This window comes from Umbelopsis ramanniana, assembly GCF_025399195.1.
Source record: "Umbelopsis ramanniana AG unplaced genomic scaffold K450scaffold_6, whole genome shotgun sequence".
NCBI classification, from domain to species: Eukaryota; Fungi; Mucoromycota; class Umbelopsidomycetes; order Umbelopsidales; family Umbelopsidaceae; genus Umbelopsis; species Umbelopsis ramanniana.
Genome location: NW_026252092.1, coordinates 419,793 through 444,646, shown reverse-complemented (window position 1 = coordinate 444,646; position 24,854 = coordinate 419,793). Strand labels below are relative to the sequence as shown.

At 41.3% G+C, this 24,854-nt stretch overlaps 6 protein-coding genes across 6 annotated transcripts; 3 read left to right on the top strand and 3 right to left on the bottom strand.

Annotated features, from left to right (window-relative positions):
• The first annotated feature begins 115 nt into the window (after positions 1-115).
• Positions 116-1,146, top strand: K450DRAFT_118248 (uncharacterized protein). Its single transcript, XM_051583939.1, has 4 exons — positions 116-373; positions 495-666; positions 732-967; positions 1,048-1,146. Exons 1-3 carry the CDS (start codon positions 165-167, stop codon positions 840-842), a joined length of 492 nt encoding a protein of 163 aa, XP_051448206.1. The 5' UTR covers positions 116-164; the 3' UTR covers positions 843-967; positions 1,048-1,146.
• On the top strand, positions 1,147-2,232 carry K450DRAFT_224694 (uncharacterized protein). The gene is made up of 2 exons (XM_051586256.1): positions 1,147-1,255; positions 1,324-2,232. The coding sequence occupies exon 2, from the start codon at positions 1,438-1,440 to the stop codon at positions 2,086-2,088; it is 651 nt and encodes a 216-aa protein (XP_051448205.1). The 5' UTR covers positions 1,147-1,255; positions 1,324-1,437; the 3' UTR covers positions 2,089-2,232.
• Positions 2,233-4,234: 2,002 nt separating this feature from the next.
• K450DRAFT_183741 (uncharacterized protein) lies at positions 4,235-6,958 on the bottom strand. Its single transcript, XM_051584405.1, has 9 exons — positions 6,556-6,958; positions 6,399-6,484; positions 6,101-6,338; positions 5,869-6,038; positions 5,505-5,803; positions 5,315-5,437; positions 5,155-5,239; positions 5,002-5,092; positions 4,235-4,937 (listed from the first exon to the last, which is right to left on the bottom strand). Exons 1-9 carry the CDS (start codon positions 6,788-6,790, stop codon positions 4,357-4,359), a joined length of 1,908 nt encoding a protein of 635 aa, XP_051448204.1. The 5' UTR covers positions 6,791-6,958; the 3' UTR covers positions 4,235-4,356.
• Positions 6,959-7,073: 115 nt separating this feature from the next.
• K450DRAFT_224691 (uncharacterized protein) lies at positions 7,074-7,945 on the bottom strand. The gene is made up of 4 exons (XM_051586255.1): positions 7,704-7,945; positions 7,571-7,632; positions 7,401-7,486; positions 7,074-7,338 (listed from the first exon to the last, which is right to left on the bottom strand). Exons 1-4 carry the CDS (start codon positions 7,895-7,897, stop codon positions 7,246-7,248), a joined length of 435 nt encoding a protein of 144 aa, XP_051448203.1. The 5' UTR covers positions 7,898-7,945; the 3' UTR covers positions 7,074-7,245.
• A 972-nt stretch (positions 7,946-8,917) lies between these two features.
• Positions 8,918-11,536, top strand: K450DRAFT_170107 (uncharacterized protein; the record flags this gene model as incomplete). The annotated part of the gene is made up of 4 exons (XM_051584108.1): positions 8,918-10,669; positions 10,736-10,960; positions 10,990-11,207; positions 11,269-11,536. The coding sequence occupies 4 exons, from the start codon at positions 8,918-8,920 to the stop codon at positions 11,534-11,536; spliced, it is 2,463 nt and encodes an 820-aa protein (XP_051448202.1).
• A 368-nt stretch (positions 11,537-11,904) lies between these two features.
• On the bottom strand, positions 11,905-23,995 carry K450DRAFT_268716 (uncharacterized protein; the record flags this gene model as incomplete). The annotated part of the gene is made up of 34 exons (XM_051592891.1): positions 11,905-12,261; positions 12,333-12,477; positions 12,542-12,615; positions 12,680-12,907; positions 12,981-13,090; positions 13,155-13,305; positions 13,374-13,440; positions 13,504-13,656; positions 13,715-13,977; positions 14,057-14,149; positions 14,216-14,683; positions 14,754-15,152; positions 15,216-15,320; positions 15,385-15,471; positions 15,535-15,694; positions 15,754-15,874; positions 15,948-16,147; positions 16,213-16,369; positions 16,449-16,806; positions 16,879-17,058; positions 17,118-17,348; positions 17,422-17,538; positions 17,604-21,108; positions 21,184-21,561; positions 21,627-21,874; positions 21,937-22,151; positions 22,226-22,535; positions 22,610-22,759; positions 22,845-22,913; positions 22,985-23,083; positions 23,161-23,511; positions 23,569-23,681; positions 23,757-23,834; positions 23,899-23,995. 34 exons carry the CDS (start codon positions 23,993-23,995, stop codon positions 11,905-11,907), a joined length of 9,837 nt encoding a protein of 3,278 aa, XP_051448201.1.
• Positions 23,996-24,854: the final 859 nt, after the last annotated feature.

Below are 24,854 nucleotides of genomic sequence, written 5' to 3'. Positions count from 1 at the left end.
TTAAATACACCAAAACATAACTTATAAAAAAAATAGGGAAAAAACCAATGCGAGGAACATTTTCGGGTTTCGGTCCCGCCGTGTTTAATAATGTTTTTTTGAGCCTATGACAAAAGCACAAACCGCCTTCGCCATTTACACATTCCAGTCTTCGCACTTGTAAAATGCACTCTACGACATTGGGGTCTAGCCAGCCGCCACTGTACAATGCGACATTCGTGGACTACGAGCAACGGTATTTAAGCTTGCTGCGAACAATAGCCAGCCTTCAGTGGGTCCGAGAATCCCTACCTGCTCATACTAGGTATTATGAGAGCCTCAAAAACAAGTTGAAGAATGAAGAAATTACGAAAAATGTACTGGAATCTAGTGTGTAAGTTCCATTCTTAGTCGTCTCTAGTGTAGCCTTCAGCTTCTCGAAGGCGATGGCTTCAACCGATAAACTACAACGCTCGAGTCTGACGCCTTCTTTCTCCAATACTTATGATATATAGCCAACAGTCCCGTAAAACAAATGACTCTACCCGTTTCAAGGAGCTCATGTCTACGAAGAAAAGTGGAGCTTCATCTGATATAGTCCCGTATTCGGACCTTATAGAGCGGTTACAGAAAAGCAATAACCGCATTCTGGATTTGAACGAACAATTACAACAAGCGAAGCTTATGGTAAGTGTAAAATGGAACTGTTATGCTATATTGCGAAACGGATGAACTGACATCTTCTAATGAAGCATGATGATATGCTGGCCAATATGAAGGAATTGAACGGCTGCTGTTCGCAGTTACGAGTGCTATTTGACCAGGTTCAACTCCGTTTCACTTCCGACGAGGGTAAAAATTGAAAACGTACTGACCAGCGGAGGCGGTTGCATTTCAGGTAATACCTGAACCACTGTCTGATCCAGCATACATCATCGAGGAGCATATGAAAAGTGAGGTCTTATCTCTGGAAAGTTATATACCACAGGTAAATACATACCGTCAAGATGACGCAAATGGTAAATTTCATCCACTGACATTTATGCTATCATCATGTTACTGCATCAGATTGAAAGCAAGCTGGAAAAATGTGTGGAAGCTCAAACAAGGTTGTATGAAGCAAGAGACTCTATGGAAACTGCAATGAAGTCATTGCCCGGCGCTGCCAGCATCTTGGAGCGTCAAGCCATGATTAACAATGTTGGTGTTGGCCGAGGTGGCGTAAGACTTGGAAGTCTGAATGTCCTTTTAGACATGTCCGTTTCCAGTACTAGAGGTAAACATTCAAAACAACCATTTTAATACTCACTACTGTAAGTTTTAACTTCTTTCGAATTGATGTAGACGCCGAAGGCTTTGCAGAAAAGTCAGTGCAGTTGGTTAAGGAAGCAGTTGATCTTTATCCTGACATGCCGATGATACCTGACTCTCCAATATCGCATAGTGAGTTGAATCATCATGTTACAGCACTACGGAAGCCCGATGTATTTCACTAACTGCTCACATCCGCATTTAGGCGATTCCGTGAGCGAAGTTTTAACTACGTATCGAGGCTATCGTCTCAAAATAGAATCCTTATTGCGAAACTTTATCAATCCGCGAGTCAAGTTGATGCAGGGAGACTTCGCATACGCGAAGCACTCACATGAATCCAAAAGAATGGAGTGGGTAGAACAACAATTACTTGTACTGGAAGCAGTACTACGTGCTCAAGGTAGACTACAAGGTATTGATATAGATCCCGATATGGCTGCCATACGTATGGGCAGTAATGCAGCAGCAGGAAGCGCCTCTGAATTAGGAGGTAGAGTTGCTGTGGATGATGCTCTTGATGTAGTCGAATCAAACACATCTCCTGCCAGAAATGGTCCATTACCAGAATATCATCTGGAGCAGGAAACATCGACGGAACGCCAAACTTCCATTGCGGCCGGTCCTTCTCGAACTGTCACAACTATAGAAAGTGGAAATGAGCTTCCAGAATACAGCCGAGGAAGCAGGCTAGTCAACGAATGGCCAACCGCCACTGTGCCTGCAATTTCTATCATACAGAATTCCGTTACGGAACCGGACAATCATCATGACCAACCACCAGCATACACCGATTAACACATTATCAGGATGTTCTACTTGTACTTTTATCGCATGTCCCTTTGTAGCAAGAAATAAATGTAGTCATCGCCCTTTGACAGTTAGCAGCTGGTTTTGAGATTAGGGAATGTTTGAAAACTGTGATTTTGAAGCGTATTACCGTCCTCCTTTCTCTGATGTCTCGCTTGTTTAAACTTATCTTATTGTAACTTGAAAAACAGTATTATCTATTAAAATTTGCTCTATCTCTGTTCATATTGACGGCAATCGAATGTTACTGATGGATTTCCGAGCAGAATAGTGCAGTTCGCTCTACGCTCATTTTTTATGGCCACTATGCGAACTGATTGCTTCAAAGTGCTATGGAAGGCTGTTCATTTGCTTCAGGGAAGAACTACGGTACCAGCTCTGAGACGACAAGCAACCGAAAGATATCTAATCTTTGCGTTAACATTTTTTCAAAACGGCAGACTTCTCCAATAAGGACCCTACTCCCTGGAAGGCTGAAATAATAATATCCCACTAGCATACATGTAACTTACAGATAACTTTAAATCTTTCAAATTCTGATCATTACCTCCGCTGATCTCTGCAAGCCTTTTCAAAGTTTCAAATAACCAATTAATTTCCCAAAGAAATGGTGGCGTTTATCGCTAATGTTTATATTTTCGTAGAACCGTGGAGGCAGGTCATTGTTCTTTCAAACCCAACTTTTCAACGTAAATGCCGTTGTATTAATGGCCGATACCTAGTTACATATAATGAACAGTGGAATTAAATCTTCGGATTTTGTAGTGATACATCACTAACTGCAGAGGCAGAATGGATATCAGAATTCCACAAATACACTCTTCAAGTACCAACATCTTGTACTTCAAATGGCCTAATAGCTATAGCCTTACCTTAGGTTCACTATTTAAAACACTTGAAGATCATTGACTTCCCTGCGCCATTTTACCAATGAAGCACTTAATGTTTGCAAAGCATTGATGTCTAACTGATTAACACATATCGTTATTTCTGCTCTCTTACACTTGATTATAAAATGATGTTTTCAATCGACATTTCCCATCTGGAGTAATCCTTCGTTTAACCGGCCCGGAGTGGTTGGAATATGGCGGTACAGCTTGAAAAATGGAATCTTCATTTATGGATCCTACACAGCATTGAAACAACTATGTATGCTAAGTTTTTTGTAATCAGGCATATGGAGCAATGCTTTCTTTAGTTAGTGTTAATAAATATCTTACGAACAATATAGGAAAAAGATAGCCATTGATGAATCAGTTGGTATAACAACAAGGATTGCGATCGTATTTGGTCAGTCCAAATCATTAAAAAGTAATAAAGTCATGGCGGTTTACTTTAATACAAAGGTTATATGCCAGTTGTAGTTCGCTGCGGTGAAGTGTCCATTTGCAGTAGATTTTTTTAAAAAAATTCTTTCTATTCGGTTGTTGGCCAATCTCAAAAACTGATGTTTGGATTGTACTATAGATCTCAGTTACCATCCCACACCTACAGATATCAAATGACTTCATTTCCATAATATATCGAAAGCTGCGTATTTGATATACCTCGCTCAACAACTACTTTACGAAATCTCAACTACATCGCTATAACTATCTTTGTCTAGCTCCTCAATATGTGTACATTCTTATTCAGGAAATAAAACCAAAATTTCCAAGCATCAAAAAACTTTCTAAGGAATCACACAAAAGAAATTCAATACATATTTAAAAAGACTATAGTATATCAATACCTAGCACATAACTCAGTCTTAGTTTCATTTCGCTTCCAAATCCTTTGCACAAAGGCATTTAAAGGCAAAAATAGAACGAAGATAGTGCAAGCTGTGAAGACAAGGGTTATATAGTGCATAACATCTCGGCGATGTTTCTCTTCGTTAAAAGGAAATCAGGTAAAATGTGGGCTACCCTTCTAGCGCCGATTTGATCTTCTACTGTAGTTTCGTTTCGGTCTATGTTTAACTGGAAACAGATATCTTGTTTGATATTTTATCCCAAGCACTATCAAACCGTAAATCTCGGTGAGTTCTTTATATGCTTGCTAATTGCAAGTGCGCATATTGGACACTCAGCCATACATCCACGGATTTGCCTACCACGCGGTGCAATATATACCTTCAATGGGCTCGTATGCTAGATGGTTCAAACAATGACTCCCACCACTTTGATAAAGTAGTATTATCGAATACAGGTAGGCATGATGCACAAAAATAAAAAATTTATCAGGTCTATCTAAGACTCCCTAAAGGTTTCATATCTACAGCCCAATCCAAGAGGAACGCCCTCCAATGTTATGAACAGGAGTAGTGCCAAGCTCGATGGTTTTGTCCACAACATTCAAGCTCTGACCAACACGCCATTCATACCAGACTTTCTTGTTGTCAGTCAATCTCCAATAGTCAATGGTAATGGTTGCTCCCTCAGGTACAAAGACAGGAGTTTGAAGAGGGAAGAAGATAGGAAACCAACTGAACATTCCTGGCGAATGTGTCTCGGGGTGAATGGAAATCATGACATCCTTGTATAATACAGAATCGAAATATCCAGCAATGCCATGCATGGTGATATTTCCTTTTGCTTGGAAGGTGGTAGATTGGAATCGGACATTATGCATATTGTGAAGAGGGTCACTGTCAGCTTCAAAATCATCTTTGTTTGGATGATGGAAGGTCCAAATTGGTTTTGGCTCAGCAATATGAGATACTTGTTGAAACATGACCACGTATGGTGTTTCACTATGTTCAAGGTCTTTGTAAGCAGCAACCTCATGGCAAAGTTTTGATGAGGAGAGTGGGGCAATGTACGTTGTATAGGACGATGGGATCGAGATGCCGTCAGCTATGCAAAAGAAGAGTATTATCAATAGCTTGTCACATATATGTATTGTTTAATCAGTACCTACGTTTCAAGAACTTTTGAGCACCATCCAAGCACTCTGGAGACAACTCATTGTCACCAAAAGATCCCAAAAGCTCGCTTACGAGGATATCACACTTTGAGAACATGTCAGTTAGTCGCAGAACATTTTCTCGTTGATAAGCAGAACAATTCCTACCTTTTCCGGGGCCACCCATTTGCGCATGTCAGAGAACACAATGGTAACAAGATCATGCCATACCTCGTCTTTCATGTTCTGTAAACTGTACATGAATGTTGCAGGAACACCATAGTTAGTACGAGACAAGGCAGTAAATAACGCTCAGTATGATACGTACGTTACGAGCGCGTTTGGGTTTTTTTCAACCGCATATAGCCTGACTTTCCTATTCGCTTTTTCAGCTGCTCTAATGCTGCAGTTCACCAAAGGGCCTCGACCAGCTCCGACGACCATGATGACTCTAATATTGACGAAATTGTTTCGTTACATATCTCCATTTGATGTTCAAAATGACTGGTTGTACTTACGTTACTACATCAGATCCTTCTGGTACTCTGTCAAGCAAAGCATGGTAGACTGCCTTCTCATATTGTTGGTATTTGATAGGGTCCTTTTCAAAGGTTTCGTAGGTCGCACTCTCAAGATTATCCATTAACGGTTGAAGTGGTGCTTGCAAATAATCTTGATACCCTACTGAAAATCGCTCGACATCATCTGGTGGTGGTAAGCTTCTATTCAAATACCGAATATACTCTTGATATGCTGATGGTCCACCGGCTTGATGTAATCCCAATTCAGAAGCTGTTACGATGATGGATGGTTTGAACTAGCAAATATGACATGAGTCTCTTATTCAGTAAGCAGTTTTGTTGCCATCTAAATGAAATGTACCTTTTTCATTAAGGCTTTGACAAATGATTGGTGTCTTTTGGGCAAAACAGGAAAGCCCTTTTGATTGGATATGAACACGTTTGCAGGAATGATGACAGCCTTGATGGGCATCGAGTACCAACGTTCGATCTGATCTTCTTCCATAGGAAGCTGGGCACTTAACTCAAGAGCTGGAATGTAATAAATTCAGACCTATGAATGAAAGTATATTTCAGTGTTTTCCGTAACTTACCAACATTTAACTTAGGATTTTGTTCGGTAAGGTTGTAGAGAGTGTTCCATTGGGTCCAGCCAGTTGCTTCTGATCCATCGCTGATTATGACTCTTATTAATATTTGAGCATAACTCAAGATGTTGGTTAAGCTACACATGACTCGTGCAAAATTTGAAATGGTGTTTGAGGGAAGAATTGGTAACAGCACAGAGGGAAGACCAAGGTGAGCAGCCCATGTGGCTTCTTGCTTGAGTGCCTATACCTCCATAAGTCAGAATGCAAGGTAATTTGAGCACTGGGTATCTTCGTTACTTACAATTTCAGAATTGATTCGAATAAGGTCATCCTCGGATTCAAGATCGATCCAGTCTGAAAATATACCGGTACATACACCTGCCCAATCTTTAACATAGAAGAAGTTAGAATGGGCCAGCTTCGAACGATCTGAGTACAGGTAACAAACTTGTACGAACCAACTTTCTTCAGCACAAGGTCTTTTGGTGTGAGAGGTAAGCCGGCTCTCCACTCGTTCAATTGTTTTTTCGAGTCAGCTTCTTCAAACAAAACTCGCTTGTAGTGATCGTCCGCGATTGGGACCACGACAAAGTCATGCCCAGTTTGGGTTGCATCTTCGACAAAATCATCCAAATTGCCGAGAGGGGTTGGAGCGGTGATGCCAACTGAGCAGTTATAGAAGCCTTCACTCATTATAAAGACGTCAATGATCAACTTTTGACCTTCAAACGAAGAGCTTCAGGAACATTTTTTTGTCGATAATGTCAAAAGTCAGTCACACAAAGTCACAGCTGGCAAGCGACGTTCTGAGATTCACCACTATCGTGAAGGGTTTGTGCTGTACATTGCATTGATAAGTTCCTTCGCCCGCGTCGCTTTTAAGAATAATGATAAATGATTATTGTAATATTGCTGTGAATTGACAGAACTTCATACCAAGGTCAAGAAAAGTTGCAATATGTTTCTACCTTGAATTCGACATTTGGATAAGCAAAATAGTTTAAAGCACTGTACATTTCATCTGCTTCAAAATATACATGCTTTCTAGAAGCAGTAAAGTAAGGTTACGATAGAGACTGAATACATTTCTGTGAATTGAATATCAAATCAAACGAGTTCATAGCAGGAAGATGTTGGTTTATAGACTATTACAGGAATCGGCGTGCAATAAATTTAACTTTGGAATCGAATTGTTGACTAGTTATGGGGGTATTGGTCTCATAAAATGGGTTCATCAAGACCTATGTTCAATCATTAGTGGTCATGAATGATATGCGATAACTAGATGTCATGAACTTTGTACCTTAATATACATTTCGTGCACTTCGTTGAAAAAGTTCTTAATACTGTCTTCAGATTTGACGTCATGCAAAAGTAAAAGTCTGGCATCTGTAATAGAATAAGTCAAGGACACCAAAGATGAAGAAAGCGGGTGGCGTTATGCTAGTGCTATGCGCAAATAAAAAAGGATACTGCCAGCGGTGACAAAGGCGGAGACGTAGAACTCGTTAAACCGATCGATAACTTTGAGGTATCTAGTGAATGATAATGATGGCTGTTAATATCATACTCAGGAAACAGATATAAAGCTTGAGTACATTCATACAAAGCTTGATTATTCCATTGTACTTCTTCTACAACGTCCAGGGCCGAGTGAATGATGAATTGATTCAAATGTCGATGGTCATCTTTGGGTGTAGTATCAAAATTGCTCGCTGCTTTCGATGAAGATGTGAGTTCTGTTTCGTAAAGAGGGCTATCCTTTGTTCCAACGATAGCAAAATAATACGTTGCTGCCATTTGGTTCCTACGGTTATCACAGACCTACTCGACAAGAACTGGTCAAAACGCACCACAGACGCATTTATGCCCGTGACGGTCAAATTTCATTGCGGTTGAGATGCTCCGCATTTTTTTTTAACGGGTTTTTGCGAAAGTAACCGTTCGTCATATTTACAGGGTGAATCTCCATCTTACATGGCTAACAACCAACCCTCACATCTACCACGGATTCCTCAAACGCCAAGGAAACTTGATAGCTCCATTCAAGAGATTCCAAGTAGTGTAACACCAACGAACACAGCACCTCGACTTCGTAGTATCTTTCACGAGACGGACGGCAAACGCTCTGGCAAAGTTAAAATCCGAACAAACATGAAGAGCTCCTTTTTTAAGACAGAGAAGGCGTTGAAGGATGCACAGAATTCACCCAATCTAGAGACTGAAACAGCCAATGGCTCAATTGGGACTGCAACTGACTCTCGTTCACCATCTACAGCGTTATCGCGCCCTGATTCACCGTCCAATGTGTCTATCTCCTCAGACTCCAGCCTTGCAGCAGTAACCAATACATTAGACAGGTTTAAAGTGAAATCCCCTAGACCGGTTAGGTTAAAGTGGGATTCCAGCAATGATGAAGACGAACCAAATCAAGTAGCAAATCCAGAACCTCTGGAACACGCCAACGAAATCAACTCTTCTCCAATTCCACAACGAACAAGAGCCGTAAACAATCTGAAAAGGAAGAAAAGAAGGGCTATACAATCAGATTCTGAATCAGATAAAGACTACTCGTCACAGGACGAGTCACCCTCACAAACAGATGGTAGTGACATTTCCTCCAGATCGGCAAACAAGAAAATGCGATCTCAGTCTTCGCATATCGACGAATCAGGACCACGAAGACCGACATTAGATCTTGAACTGGAGAAAAAAGTAGATAGCCTACAGCTCTCATTCCCATCTGTCACTCGTGCTGAAATAACTCAGGCATTAGTGCGGGCTAACGGTCTGCGTGTCAAGGCAGCTAGCGAACTCTTAATGAGACGGTACTTAAAGCCTCCACCAAGCGAAACACCAAGCCAGAGTAAAGTAACTAGCAACGAAGTTTTGCATAGTAGCCCATCAGCATTATCAAAATCAACAAATATTGGAAGTACGGTACCTATTCGAGATACGAAGATGCAGATCGCAAAGTCTGCAAATGAGGAGCCTTCAAAAAACATGTTGAGGCGACGAAGAGTCATTGCTGTTGACTCCGACTCCGAAGAAGCGATATCGACTGACGACGGAAGCTCAGATGCAGCATCGGATACAGATTTTGCTCTTGACGACCAAATGGAAAGCGACAAACAAACTGTGGATTTTTTCAATGAATCTTCATATCAGGATATTCAGGATATTACGGCTTGTACTATTGAACAAGCGGAAACGATCATAAACGAACTTCGACCTTTTCGAGATATAGACGACTTGCAGCGAAAGCTCAAGATTACGAAGGGCTTAGGAGAACGTTTTATCAATGCGCACAGAGAAATGATGCAAGGATATTCAGCAGTCGATAAGTTGATTGATGATATTGAAAAGATTGGCACTCGAATCGAAAAGGTGATGCAAATATGGAATAAGAAAGAACAAAATGGGGAGGACCAATCTGTTTCAGAAGATGCGATATTGAAGGTAGCCATGGAGGGCTACTTATATAAGCAGCCTGACTTGATGAGCTCTGAAATCACTCTGAAGGGCTATCAAGTATTTGGCGTCAATTGGATTTTGCTGCTCTACAGAATGAAATTATCTGGAATCCTAGCGGATGAGATGGGCTTGGGTAAGACAGCACAAGTCATTGGATTTTTGGCTCAACTGGTCAGTCAAGGCAGTACAGGACCGCACCTTGTCGTTGTTCCATCATCAACACTGGAAAACTGGCTGCGAGAATTTCAAAAGTTTTGCCCATCCTTAGATGTTCGATCCTACTTCGGCAGCCAGGTTGAGCGAAGAAGACTACGATACGATCTACGAGAGGATACAACCTGGTCTATATTGGTTACTACATATCAGATGGCTACTGGAGCTGAAATGGACCGCAAGTTCCTCAGAAAGCTGAACTTTGATGTCACTATTTTGGACGAAGGCCATATGGTGAAGAACTGTACAAGCGCTCGATATCAGCATCTTATGGCTATACCAAGCTCGTTCAGATTGCTATTGACTGGAACGCCTCTTCAAAACAATTTACAAGAACTCGTTTCGCTTCTGACGTTTATTCTACCAAGTATGTTCAAAAACAACCAAGAAGAACTGACAAAGATTTTCAAAATCAGGCAAACAGTAAATAATAAGAAAGAACCGCCAAAGTCGATGCAAACAAAGGCCCCAGCCGGCTCAACAAACATTGCACAAATGTTATCCATGGAGCGTATAAAACGTGCGAAAAAAATCATGACTCCTTTTGTTCTTAGACGACAAAAATCTCAAGTGTACACCGATTTGCCTTCAAAACTCCATGTTCTCAAGCGATGTCCAATGTCGGATAGGCAGGCGGCCGTTTACAAAAAGGTCGTTGAAGACTCCAAGAAGTCGCTGAAGACTTCTGATAACAAAAGTGATGGCGAAATAGATATCATTGAAGCAAATAATGTTTTGAAAACCAGCGAAGATGCTTCTGTGTCAAAGCCATCTAAAGCTGTCAACATCTTAATGAATCTCCGCAAGGCCGCCATACATCCGCTACTTTTAAGAAGTATATACACAGATGATATTCTGCGGCAAATGTCGAAAGCAATTATGAGAGTAAGTAACGTCATTTAGGAAGGTGAATGTACCTTCGTATTTTCGCTTACACTAGCTTCATATTAGGAGGAGCAATATTGGGATTCTGAAGAAAAGTTTATTTTCGAAGACATGTCAGTCATGACCGATTTTGAGCTGCACAAGCTTTGTCTCGCTCATAGAACGATCAAACAGTGGGCATTGTCAAATGATGAAATTATGGATTCAGGAAAAGTTCGAGTTCTGGAACAACTTCTCACAGAAATGAAGGAAAAGGTGAGCATAGTGATAAGACGCCAATATCAACGACGAGTCACCGCTGACTAGAACTACCTTTGCAGGGAGACCGTGTGTTAGTATTTAGTCAGTTTACAATGATGCTGGATGTCCTTGAAGATGTCCTTGGCAAAATGGGCTTCCGATACTCTAGGTTGGACGGAAGCAGCAAAGTCGACACGCGCCAAGACCTCATTGATGATTTCAGTGCCGACCCAGACATTACCGTTTTCTTATTGAGTACCAAAGCTGGAGGATTTGGTATTAACTTGACTGCCGCAAAGTAAGTACTGATCCATTTTCTACATACTGACTTGAGTCACATTTATTGATGGTGCCTATAGCACGGTCATTCTTTACGACTTAGATCCAAACCCCCACAACGATAAGCAAGCCGAGGATCGAGCGCATCGTGTGGGCCAAGCGAGAGACGTGACAGTTATCCGACTAGTATCAGAGAATACTGTTGAAGAAAACATTTTTCAAATGGCAGAGGTGAAATTGCGCCTGGATCAAAGCGTTTCATTTGGGCGAGAAAACGAATCGGATGAAGAAGACGCCGATAGCGAACCAAATCTAAAATCTCTTGTAGAAAGTGCACTCCACATCTAATGATACCCTGTACAATACCAAAAATTAGAATAATGAACTTTGTAGAGCGTACTTTTATAACGTGAATGAAAATAGAACATGACTAGACTCGCGAGAATTTCTGTCGTCAAAGTCAAATACAGCGACCGAGCATCAAATACGGACGAGTACTTACGACCACCGCTTGCTGTAGCATCCCATGCTTTTAAGAATACGTTCGCGTTCTGGAAAGTGGGCCAAAGTGAAATGGAATAGTGAGTAGTCTATCTCTAAAAAATGGAGCGATTTCGAAACCGATGTAAAAAGTAAAGCTTTATTATAAACATCTTTTATGGCAATGATGTATATTGGTAACTGCATGAAGGCACTGCGTTTCTTTGGGTATACATCTACGATTCAATATTTTGTTGCTCGCCCCACTGAGCAACTGTGTCTTCAATTTTAGCAAAGAACCACTTGGCGGTCGAAGGTTCCGGAATGGGTATGTAGGGTTCCCCTCTTGCCGTTCTTGGTTTAATAAGAATTCCAGATTGCTTGAACACTAGACTCTCGATATCTGAAAAGTGTTCTTGCCATTCCAATGTGGATTTTCGAGTGTTAATCACCAAGATCCGGGTATTCGTGAGTATTGCGGCCATTTCGTTGGTGGTGAGTAAGCAATGAGCAATATAGAGCTCGCTGAAGAACTTTCCATTTTCCAAATCCTTCAGCCAACTTTGACCCAAAGCTTCTCGTTGAGAATATGGCTGATGGAGGGTATTGATTAGCTTCATCGTTAAAATATGAAGGTGTAACGGGGAGATATGAAAATACTTACCCGAAGAATGCCATCTCCAGCGATGTAACGCGGTAAACGAAGGCGATCAATGCTGTTCACATCAAAGAGAGTGGTGGTATTGCGAACACCTTGGCTTACGTTGTTTGCTAAGTCAAACATGCCAACTACAGGCTTGGTCACCACTCTGTAAACATACGCTCACATTAGTTCGAATAAACAATGATAAACCCCACTTTCCAAAAACATACCCTACTAATCCTCTGCCCATGCCAGTTACAAAGCCACCAACACCTTCTTTAGATGCACCTTCCATCGGACGTTTCTGTAATAATGTAAGTTTCAATAAAGGCGTAGTGAGTGGTGAGCATCCGTAAGTAACACATTACCACAAGGCCGGCTACTCCACTGGCAACGCTGGTGCCAAATTGATTAACACCTTGAGTGACTCCGTACATAGCATGCTTCGGGCGATTTCTGGTCATATTGGCTCTCCTACGATCTTGGAATTTGCGATCCATAGTAGCAACTGCCAGGCCTTTGCCAATACTGCCGGTGAACTTTGAAAAGCTGTCTGAGAATCCGAAAACGCTCTTTTTGAAGAACCCTCCAACTCCCTGTAATAAAACGTATGATGGCGCAGTAAGTAAGTGGGGGAGTTGATAAGTTTAAAATGCTTCAGTGACATACCCTTGCTATACCAATACCCAGATCCTGAGGTCGATCGCTCATAATGACACCTTGATAAGGCTCATAGAACAATTCAGCCACTCCAGAGCTTAAGGTATTAAAGAGGCCGACTGTGTGATAGATGTTTTTAGTAGCTGATGAGAGAGCTGTTCTTTGGTAGAAAAGACTGCCTACCTGGGTTACCAATGACATCTGCGGAACCAATAACTTTATGTATCTGGTATACGACTTGTTCGCCATAATGGTATGTCATCCGTTTGATTAGGTCATTATAACTGACTCTCATGTTTTCGGCCGCTAGCGCATTGAGTTTCACAGGTGCGTCCTAGGGAAAAGACATAATTAGCATTAACGACAGTCATAGTGCGCAAATCATGGACTTAATAGACTCACATTCACGCTGCCGATTGTCATAGTGAAAACATTAAAGACAAACATCAGTGGAGAATGGCCAGAGTTTCTATGAGAGATAAATTAGTTGTGGCTCAGAAAATGCAATTGCAATTAATGTAGTACAGCTTACCGTTCTTCCACTGGAGATGCATTGATCCTCTCAGTTCTCACAAAGGAAAGATTAAGCCTCATTGGTTGAATATTGAAGACTTCGAAATAGAGCTCTTCAGCTTCCTCTTGAACTTTGGGGTCAGGTATATCCATATCTTCCGAGCAAAGGATCCTATACAGATCACTTGTTAATATCACACCGATAACGATTAAAATTTGCTAGATCTTACTTTGGCTCTTGTTTTTCCCATCCAGGAACACTGAATTTCGAGAATTCCATCAGTCCGAACAAGAAGTCTTCATCAATTTCGAATGTCATTTCTTGCAATAGGAGAGAGAAATATTTCAGATAAAGGACTCCCTGAGAATTGTCCTTGACTTTGTCGATCGCAAAATGAAAAGTAGGGTATCCAATATTCTCAGTGTCATCCTTAGGGATGGCTGTTGGGTAGAGCAATATCGGGAAGGTTGAGCCGAAAAATTGGTTATCGATCTTTACGATGTCAACATTATGAGTTTGCATACATGAAGTTCATTGATCAATAGTGAATATTCAAAACAGCATTGCTTACCTGTAGCCATTGAATAGACACACGCAGAGACTGGTATATACTGGAGTCCGTCACCTTGACCTGTAGATCCTTCATTGAAACGTATGCCATTTCCTATCACAGAAGGTTAGCCAATTTCATTTACTTACTAGGGCATCTTTTCATGATATCTTTAGTTACCTGTAGTCTTTGGTTGATGATGGAAATACCTATGCCCTGTAAGTCGACTGATATCGTATAGTTGATGACATGTTCAACGTCGACTTCTTCGAAAGTTTCTCGAACACTCTCATCAACAATTGTAGACCCCATTGCAGATGAAGCCGAAGATTTGAGCTTGAACATGCTAGAGGATTGGTCGTAGTCACTCAGTCGAAGAATTTGCATTGGACCACGAGCCACAACATCAATGGACATGATACCCGGGTCACGTCTTGATTTTCGATATCTAAACGGAACTTGGTGTCCGATCTCCTTGATGTCAACTGCTCTTGTTCTTTCGCCAATGGCAAGGACAACCTTTTTGTCTTTCATTGACGGGAAATCCCAGGAATACTTCATAGTGGCACCTGATTTTAATTCATATACTTTTGGCTTTGTCCAAAGATTATAAACGGATGATTCGTCATCTTTGGTGGCACTCTCGCTCTAGTGTCGCGGTTCTTCGTCAATATAACACACATAGCATGGATTCAATCGGCTGTTGGAATGTGCTTACCTGCTGAAACAGTGATATGTCCACGGATGAGTCATTGATAATCAAGTATGGCCATTTTCCATTATCTCTGCTCAATACAATGAAAATAGTAGCATCTTCCAGCAATATGGATATTTTCGCGAGAAGAACCGGCACCTCCTCTGAACTCTCAAGTTTGACGTAGAGGGTTCCGATATGGTTGATGTTGAAAGGTGCAGACCACTGGCTCTGCAACCCGGATGGACGAATCGACAAATATTTGGATTTATGAGACTTTTGTAAGTCGTGGACTACACCTTTTCCTCCATTACTTAGGAATTGATCGTCTTCAGCCCCAGTTTCTTTGAATCGCAAGTCAAAGCCAAGGTTGTTTTTCAAAATGTATCTTGGGGTGATGGTGATTATATTTGTATGAAGAAACTGAAAAGTTGAGTTAGCATTGGTTTTCTTCAAAATGGAGAATGAACAAACTTGATGTCATACCTTTCCTTGTCCTTCAGTCACACTGATTCCTAGATACACTTCTTTGTCTCCAACCTTCGGCATACCGATTTCTTGTGTACTACCAACTGCTTCGAAACTTATTGGCTGCCATAATGCGGTTTTGATTAATGCTGTGGCTTCCACGTTAAGCTCTAGTATGATATAATACCTGACTCCATCCACTGTCCTTCAAACGAAGTTGTACTCTGTTTCTATGATCATCTTTTGGGTAGGAAAACATGTACACCGGTACAGCCTAAAATATATTTGTAAGTCGACATTTCCTCACAATCGTTAAATGAAACATATTTTGTCTTACTTCCGTCTGTTCAACATCATCATCGCCTTGACCAGCAGCTATTTTTGCGGTTTGCAGGAAGGGCTTATATTTGTAGCTTATTGACAGTCCAGTCTTATTTATGATTACATATGGTGCGCATATGCTCAACCGGCGGGCACCTGGGGTACCAGGCACATCCCTATGTCATGGTCAGAAATTTTACCCATCTTGATAAAACCAGACGCAATAAAAACTTACGAAAAGAACAGTTTTAGACGCAACGGACGATTATTGGAGTCGAGCAAGATCAATGTCTGTTCTGCTGCTATTTCATTGCTGCGATGACTGTTGATAACAACCAATTCACTGGTTTGATAAGCTGAGCCAAAAAAAGAAGAGGCATTGAGTAATCTTTGGCATTGAATATGAGGTTATACTGTGCACAAGCATACCTGTATCATGAACATCGATGGACATTAATAACAAATGTTTCAGGTCAATGATGTGAAGAGGGCTACGGCCGGATTTTTCCAATTCGGACGAAAAGTCCTGACCGGAGTCCTTGTCAACTACACGATAGGTGATATCAAACGGCAACAGGTTCTCAATCTCGATTGGTGGAGACAGTTGTACTTTCATGAAAGGATATCGTCTAGAAAACGAAAGAATTCATAAATATCCTCGTGTATCTTTTTGAGCAAAGACTATGAAACCTACTTTGAAGCCGGGTTCTTTTTATCAAAGATGCTGTTTACATGGAAACGAAAGCTTGGCGGGCCAACTTCTTCGTAGTTGCATTCAATACTATCTGGTGGCTTGGAAAGTGTTAAGTCAGACCAATGCATGGCTTTTTCACTCATCTTGTATCCTTCCACTAAGAGAATTAAAAGTCAAAGGGCAGCGATGTTAAACAACAGAGCAATCTCTGCAAACCGAAAGGATTATAATCATACCTTTAGGTCGGATACGGAACCAGTAATCGTAGCATTCATCGATAGGGACAGAAAAGTCAGCTTCAGGATGAATAACGGAAGCGTCGTGTATTTCTGTTCCTTTGCTGTCGGTAATGGTCACTTCAAGAGGTATCAATGTTCGATTTTGAAGTAGGAGGCCAGAGCGCAAGGTAACAACCTTTACATTGTCTACTATTTTGATGTCGACCACTAGTCGGTGTGAGATTTCATTGATTTTGGGTCGAAGGATATACTGGTGCTCTCCTTGTCTATCAATTGTGATGGCCTTCAAAGGCTCCCATTTCTTGTCGTCGAACCTAATTCCTAAATTATTATTGCCAAAGGTTGAGAGTTCCATCTAATATGTCAGAAAAAGTGATAAGCAAAGATTTTCTTTCGATACAAAAACGTGCTATCATCGTCCACAAACCTCTCTTTGCTTTCGCCAATCCGTGAAGGACCATGGCAGGTTTTCTCCATTTTTGACCTGGGTAAGCTGCTTGTTATCAGGTACATCGCGATATTGGCTATTCCATACGGAGATAGTGTATCCAGTTCGGTTTTCTATACGATAAGGTTTTAAGGAGCCACGAGCCACTTCGAACTGTTGCTAATGTGGGGGTATCAGTAATGTAGCATACACAGTCATTGGTAGTTCCATTTACTTACCTTATTGCCATTTCCGAGACCGTTCGAATAGTTCAACATTGATTCCACAAAAGTGTGTTCAACATTGATCTCCAATTTTCGTTTAGAGGACACATCAATTTCTAAGCTTTCGGCTATCAAGGCTCTAGAAACCTTCACATTAAAGCTCCAAGGCTCTATAAGAGGCTCCCAATGAGAGTTTTTGATGTTAAAGAACCCAGTGTATAGCGAGAACGACGAGTCGACCAAAAGCTAAGAATTTACATGTATTCCATTAGTACTTCATTGACATCTTTCACTTTGCCATGATCGAATGATATCTTACAGCCTTCGACCAATCGGACACGTTCACTGTAAACGGCTTCAAATTCATGTCCAAAATTGGCATTTCGTAAAGATCATCCATAAGAATGATCTGTATTCCCTGACTGTTGAGCTTGAGCTGAAATAATGGTGTGTTACTTGACATGAGATTGAACAGGTTTTGAGCTTTATCAGGTTACTTACTGTTTCTCTTGACATCACAATGTAGGGTTCATTGTTCATTCTTCGTCGAAGAACGCTAGTCGACATCACCGATGGTGCTTCGGTGTGGGCTGCCGTTATTTCCGAGATTTTGTCTACGCTTTCGTCATCGCTATTGTCATCATCTTCTTTGGAATCGGGAGGAGGACCAGAAGAGTTAGACTGACCCAAAAGCTCCAATGCTCGGTTCACGACAGTGCTGATGACTGTAATGTCCATGTACGATAGCTTCAATACGAAAGTCGTTAAATCGATCACAATACTGGTGATATTGTTGTTTGCAGAAGTATGGCTCTCCATGGACATGGATATCTCAAAGTCTTCAACAAAACGAATTGACGCTTCGGATTTCTTGTTCATGATACATAGGAACATTCCGATCTTGGAAACGTTGATAGTCATCAGTGCTTGTTGGGAGACCAGAATTTGTTCCGCAGATAAGATGATCGCCTCTGAGTTAGGTAAGGCCGGGTTGGCAAGCAGAACAATCTCAGGGTCAACGATGTTTATACGGTAGTAAAAAGATCCTTTGGGGGTTTGCTGATCGATGCTCTGAGCCTTGGTAGCGCGCGTAGCACGACCGTGGGTTGTATTACGGGTGGTTTGCGGTTTGGTAACATCAGTGGATGCTTTCTTTTTTTGAGTCTCTGCATATCTCTGAGCTTCGGTTGCTTGCTCCACAGTAAACGGAGCCATGAAGTATTTTTGCAAGGCAAAAATGTGATCGACAGACAAAATGATGTGCGGAGTATCGAGAGCTACGAGTAATGTTTGATCAGAACTTGGATTCGGAGGAGAAGTCTCATGACGAAGTTGCAGTTGAGGGCCATCGGTACGAATCCGATTCATTACGTCCCTAAATTCAGATTTGACATCAACTCTCGTGTCTCTGAGTACGATGGATTCGATCTGAAGTTCCATATTTGATGAAGAGTCTGATTTGTTACACATTTTGAAAGTCGTGTGTTCCAATGAAAAGCTAGCGAGACTCCATTTTGGCAAGTCTTCTTCTTTGATGATGGCTTCAGACTGGAATATTTCAAGTTTGATATCTTTAAAGTCGATATTCAGATCTAAAGTAGACCAAGGCTTTTCACCAGGCTGCTTATTTGTATCTTCCTTTGATAAAGCCTCGGATTTGACAACATGCTTTATCGTTTCACTGGAACGAGCATTAGAACCGTCGGCCACACCTACGCTTTGCATTGCTTGAAGTGCCAGTTGATCTGTGGCTTCATTTTCAAGTTCTTCTGTATCCTCAGGACCAGTTGTAAATGCTGAGGTAATGCTGTTAGATGTTTCAATGAGAAACTTGAATTGCCGTTCGGTAAGATTCATTTGTATGTCGGAAACGGCGCCGTTTACTTGAGTGTCTGGTATTAAAGTGCCATGAACATGGTTTATAGTGATTACATTGAAATCCAGGTGAAGCTCCTTCAGTATGTCAAGCACTTGCTGTTGTTCTTCCCCTGTTTCTTCGTCTTTCGTCATGAATTCTGACCTCAAGTTTATGGATTCTACTCTTGCTCGAATGCTATTCTCTTTGATTGTTACTGGAGATGTGCCTTCTGGTTTCAACTCAATTTTGGATTCTGAGAATTTGTTTTCTACCGATATCTCGCCGAGCCGAGCAATCATTTTATCTTGCGGCCGTTTTCTGTCCATTGACGGGAAGACAACAGTAGGAGATCTAATTCGAATATCGTAATGTAGTAGTGCCTCTGATTGCTGAATTTGTTGAGCAGAAGAAAACGCTGCTTCTCTAGCTGCGTCATAAACACCTTTCATTTCGGCAAACCGAGATCCATATTCCATAAGTTGATGTACAGAGTTCTCAACAAAGTTCAGTCGTAAGGAACCCATGCGTAAAAATATCAATTGGTCGTATCCCGGATAACGGCTGGCTTCTTTGTCGTAGGTCACATATCTGAAAGTTGCAAGTTCCTTTCCTTCCAGATACAATAGCTGAACATTTGAATGACTTGTCTCAATATCTTCATTTGGAGCCATAGGCCGATTGGTGTCATCTTTGAGTTCGAAATTGCCGATTTTAACATCTACACTCAGGGTTGTTGGTTTGACCAGCACAGATACATCTCCATGAGACAAACATCCCGTAGCTAGGCGGATTCCGTCATCATTCAAAATGAGATCCAAACTTTCTAAGCAAATTTGTACCTTGATAACCCCAGTGCCAGTTTGTTGCGGAGTGTTCGATTGTTCTACGGGTTTCTTAGACTCTACACTGGATGCGATCGACACTCTGCTCTCAGATCTTTCACGGCGATTCGATTCTGGAGTTGCTGGATTATTCTCCTTTGTGGGGCCCGTAAATGTTGAGAGGATGAAGTTGTACAACGTTAATATCGAACTTCTTGTCACGATGATATTGAGAGCAGAAAGTTCGACATCAACAGATTGGTCAATCTTGTCATACTCTGGACTCTTTGGGTTGATCTTCTTGTATTGCACATTGACTAAGTTCTTCTTTCCTTCATTGTTATTACCATCTGGCGATATCTTATCAGACGTGATAAGGTAGGTAAATTCATTTCCATGCTCCATCCTATCAATGACGCTTAAAGTTTTCAAAGAAACATCGACATTCATGTCAAACATTCTCTGCGTAAACACCAACAAGAAGTTTTCCAATACCACATCGCAGAGAAGTATGTCGCTCTCTGTGCTGTTAGAGTGAGCCTCTTTCAACGTTGCTTGCACTCGATCAATTTGAAATGACAGTGAAAAATTTGTTTGCTTGTACTCATTTGATACTTGGGCATCGTCATTTCCGCGAGTGCTTCTCATGCTGGAAGTCTTTGAACTGTCATGACTAGTGTATCCCTCTGTGCTCTGAACTGAATCTTCGTCATCATCTGAATCCTCCGTGTCGGATAACAGCAACAGTTCAGGCTGTGGTGTCTCCCAGACTGGTTTTCCAAAATAGCTTGTCCTTTTGCTGTTATCCATTTTACCCGATAGGACCATATTTTCGTCTTCCAATTTGGCAGCACCGTAATCTTGAACTGATTCTTGTCCACTAGGTTCATCATCAATGGATGGCACAATGATATCGATAATATTCATCAAAGTTTTGTATTTCTTGTCTGAAAAATTGATAGACACCAAAGGCAAATGACCGGATATTTTGATTTTAGTGAGCTGAGTGCGTTTTGGAACGATACAGATCTCGCACAAGAAATCCATATCAATCTGATCAATCAAGTGAGCATCTTCAGCACCGCTTGGATCATTAATTGCTTGGCGACTCTTGTCTACTGATTCTGCAATGAGGACTTTTGTTTCGGTAAGCTTGATGCTGAATTTGTCGTACACAAGGCTTTCTAGCTCCTTGAAGTCGTCTTCTGAATACTCCATGCCCTGCTTTGCGAGAACTCTGTCGATTGCTTCTTTTGGTGCAAGATTGCTCTCAACATTGATATGACCGGCATCGACAACAAGTGCCCAAGCATCCTTTCTTGTAACGCTGTACGGTGATGTAGGTTAGTAAAGTAACGGTATGTTTCCTAGACAACACTTAATCTATCTCGAAAACACCTACTCTACTGGAACTATAATGATTGGTGCATCCATATCCACTCTTAAGTCCAAAGTTGTGTGGCTCTCTAAGGCATACTCCAAGCCTGCGCGAGTTTGCCTTTTCAATCCTTCCAAAGTGTTTCCTGCCACCTCAATCAAAGCATTGACGGTTTCCATGTTAGTTTCTGGAGGCTTAAAGAAACGCATTACGTCTTTGATGATTTCTGGATTGTAAATAATCTCCAAATGATGCATCTTCACAGTTATGGCATTGTCAGCTCGTCCGTCAAGAGGACCTTTTTCGAAGATGACTGAAAAGAAAGGATCACTTTCCACAGTTCGATGCTCCCCTACATCAAAGCTTTTCTCCAATTCTTCTTGATCGCGTATGCTGATCTCCCTGAATTTCTTGAGCGTTAGTTAACTAATACATAATCAAATGTCCAGCATAATGACCTACAATACCTCGATTTCTGGTTCTTATTTTTGACACCAATCATCTTTTGGTATAACGTTCCTTTTGTTGAGCCGTCATATAGTCGTAGATCTCCGAGGGCTGCTGATACCTTGAGTGACTCAAGGTACTGAATGATATCGCAAGTGACTGTATCGAATACCAGAGTGACCAAATCCTGTGTTACGTTAGAGTGTGGAGATTTTCTCAAAGTAAAAGATCCACGTTTTAGCTTGACATGGATCAAGGCTTTCATAGTCTACAAGCAAGGTAATCAATGTTTTGCCGCAAAGGATAGTACATATAATATCGAAAACTCACATCTTTGGGCATATCCACTGCCATAGAAAGAGCAGCCTTATCTTCATTCCAATCTATTGCTTCGAAAAGTTCCTGTCGTTGCTGTTCCGTAACCTCTGCTGATTCAGGATCTTCATCGCCACCATTACTCTGTTTCTCAGACGAGCCGCCCCACCAGCTACTCAACCAGTTGCCAGCTTTTTTAGCTGTTGTCTCTTGAGTTTTTGCTTGCTGATCTACAGGAAAGAGTTCAGATTTCAAGGATTAGTATAACCTACCTGCAGCGTGGCTTACACAATGGATACCTTACTTATTGAAGCACGTTCTCGTTTAAGCTTTGATTTTGCCATACTCCGGTAAAATCGAATGTCTTCAAAGCTAAGCTTTTGCTCAAGCTTTTTGAGAGCTTCCTTTTGTTGTGCAGTGGCTCTTCCAAGTTCATTATCTACATGGCAAGAAATATACTGCTTTCGGTCGTCGCGTCTTTTGCGAAAATGATCCCAGCTCCATTTGTAGTTCTTCTCATGTATGTGATCCAATACTGCACGTTGAGCGAATTTGAAAAACTCCCTTGGGTGCGTTTTTGGGGTCTTTGGCAACGGGGGTCTCAGCGCTCGGTACTGATACAAGTTGAAGGAGGTCAGTCTATGTCAACAGTAAAGGGCGGCTCCAGCTTTACAAGACATATACTTACTTGTTGTCTCTTCAAGTAGGTATGGAAAAGATCTACCGTCAATATGGCATCTTGATATTGCTCTTCATCAACAATAAATCCCAGTTCTTCAAAAAGCATATTCACGTCAAACTTTGGAGTCGATCCACCATATTGCTTGCTTATTGTCACCTTTAATTGCGATGATGGTATTTGTAGAAGAAATGCTTAATTTGATGGCCTTCTCATTAGCGAAAATCAGATAGCATCAACTTACCTTGCCCGTGCCGGATACAGGTTTAAGTACGTATCTGTTATCAGCCTGCTCTTTATCTGGCTTGGATATCTATGCATAGGATCACCAGTTAGGCCATCAAGAGGACTTTTTCAACCATTGTCAAACATAAGTGCTCTCACCATTGCATAAAACTCTTTTCCAAAATCTTCAGGGCTAACTTTAGCAAGTAGGGGTGTGTCCGTATTCCAGTATACTGAAAGTGCCTCAAGTGTCGCCAACTGAATTAATAGAATGTTAGCTGTGTGATTACGAACCAGTACACCTTCTGTTTTGCATGGATATATTTGTACCATACCTTATGTGTAGTATTTGTCATTTCGCTGATGAACGTTGGTACCCATTCACCGTTAGTTGAAAGCGCACTAACTTCACTAAGTGTAACACCAGCCGCAAACGGGTGACCTGGATTAGAGACATTGTCTTCATATCGAACATGAACGTTCTTTATGGAGACTTGAACATTGTCGATGATTTTAGTCACCAGCTGACTCATAAATGAACTGTTTTTAGCATCCTCTTGAGCTGTGGTTGCTTCGGTTTCTGGTTTTTTTCTTTGTACGGAATTGGAGTTATCAATCAACTCTGCATTAGCCAGACGTTCTTGCTTTCTTTGCTGAGCTCGTCTTTCTTCCTCTTCCACAGTGATCTATTTGCCCTGGTCAATAAAGGTGACGTAGATATGGCCATCTGCCCAAACACTTACATTGCTTTCATTTCTGGGAGCGGCAAGGACATAGACGTCTTTGATATGCACTTGGACAGGTTTCGTTTTCAAATTGGACCATGGAATACTCATAGTCAGCTCTCCCAAATGTCCTTTTATGGTAAATCCATGTTAGTGTGAGGGTGTGCCTGCCAGTCTATCGGACGTGCTTTTTGCTCTAAAATCACCTCTAATAACATCAATGGGAAGGTCAAACTTATCCAAGGCTTCTTTCTTTAAAAGTAGGTTGTTGAGTTTCACTTCCCCTATGTTGAAAGTTCTGTTAGTATGCTCCCTTCAACTTATTGGCAATAGATCCACTCGGCGTACCACTCCATATTCCTATTTTCATTTGGTTATAGTTAAGGTTGGATATATACGCTCCCAAAAACGTATTGAGAAGCGTGGTGACCAGTGATTCTAACATTTTCAGTGATCGATGCAAAGGCTTGCACAATGAGCGAGCCACTTCGGCGTCCTGCTCTTTGAGATTTCCACTGCGGGCATTGAAAGAATCGCTGTCACGGCATAACCCGAAAGTGGAATTGTCACCTTAAGGTGTCAGATTTTAGACAGCCAGTGTTAACGCGTTGATGGAAGCATCCATTCTCATGATTTTATTCAATATGCTTTGTCTTTTCATTCAATAACTTGATGAGTATGTATAACTCAAATCTGGTAACTTCGTCCGACGTCCAATGCCGTCATGGTGTTCTCATGCTACCTCCCTTAAATAGGCAATATGATCAATCCAAGGCGGTTGCCGATTTTCCTACAATCTAGTGACAAGTATGATACTGCTCAGTTCGCATTTTATGTGCATCAATTGGCATTTCACGTACATGAGCCGAGTACGCATATACATAAAATGTTTCCATTGGAGTGAATAAGCTAACATGAAACCTTCCTGGTGTCTTCAATAGCATGTACTAATTATATAGATGCAACAAAAGCATGCTGAAGAAAGCGAAATGAATGCTATTCATAAATGACGATGATAAAGCATCAGTGAGCTTGAACTTTGAACAGCCAGCAGGAACCAAAACGTAGCGCGGAGAAACAAAATTTGTCATTTTCAAGCAAAATAATTGCCATGGCGAAAAGAACGTCACCTGCTTACTCACCATACAACACTTCAATTGACATGAATTTGCTGTCAAATCTAGTCCCCAAGTTTGGCCTTTCGTCATCCCATACAAGCGAGCCAGAAGAGCATTCCCACGCAGAGGAACCAGCTAAAGATCTCTCTATCCAAGAAGGTATCCTATTTTCGCAAAGCTACACAG

Bases quoted from the DNA above. Each gene is read 5' to 3' on its own strand.
- K450DRAFT_183741 (XM_051584405.1), bottom strand. From the start codon at position 6,790: ATGAGTGAAGGCTTCTATAACTGCTCAGTTGGCATCACCGCTCCAACC. The intron at 6,485-6,555 runs GTTCGTACAAGT...TCTATGTTAAAG, and splicing joins CCTTGTGCTGAAGAAAGTTG to ATTGGGCAGGTGTATGTACC. The intron at 5,240-5,314 runs GTACGTATCATA...ATTCATGTACAG, and splicing joins AACCCAAACGCGCTCGTAAC to TTTACAGAACATGAAAGACG.
- K450DRAFT_224694 (XM_051586256.1), top strand. From the start codon at position 1,438: ATGTTACAGCACTACGGAAGCCCGATGTATTTCACTAACTGCTCACAT.
- K450DRAFT_224691 (XM_051586255.1), bottom strand. From the start codon at position 7,897: ATGGCAGCAACGTATTATTTTGCTATCGTTGGAACAAAGGATAGCCCT. The intron at 7,633-7,703 runs GTATGAATGTAC...ATCATTCACTAG, and splicing joins CAATGGAATAATCAAGCTTT to ATACCTCAAAGTTATCGATC. The intron at 7,339-7,400 runs GTACAAAGTTCA...GATTGAACATAG, and splicing joins TGCACGAAATGTATATTAAG to GTCTTGATGAACCCATTTTA.
- K450DRAFT_118248 (XM_051583939.1), top strand. From the start codon at position 165: ATGCACTCTACGACATTGGGGTCTAGCCAGCCGCCACTGTACAATGCG. The intron at 374-494 runs GTAAGTTCCATT...TATGATATATAG, and splicing joins AATGTACTGGAATCTAGTGT to CCAACAGTCCCGTAAAACAA. The intron at 667-731 runs GTAAGTGTAAAA...CTTCTAATGAAG, and splicing joins TACAACAAGCGAAGCTTATG to CATGATGATATGCTGGCCAA.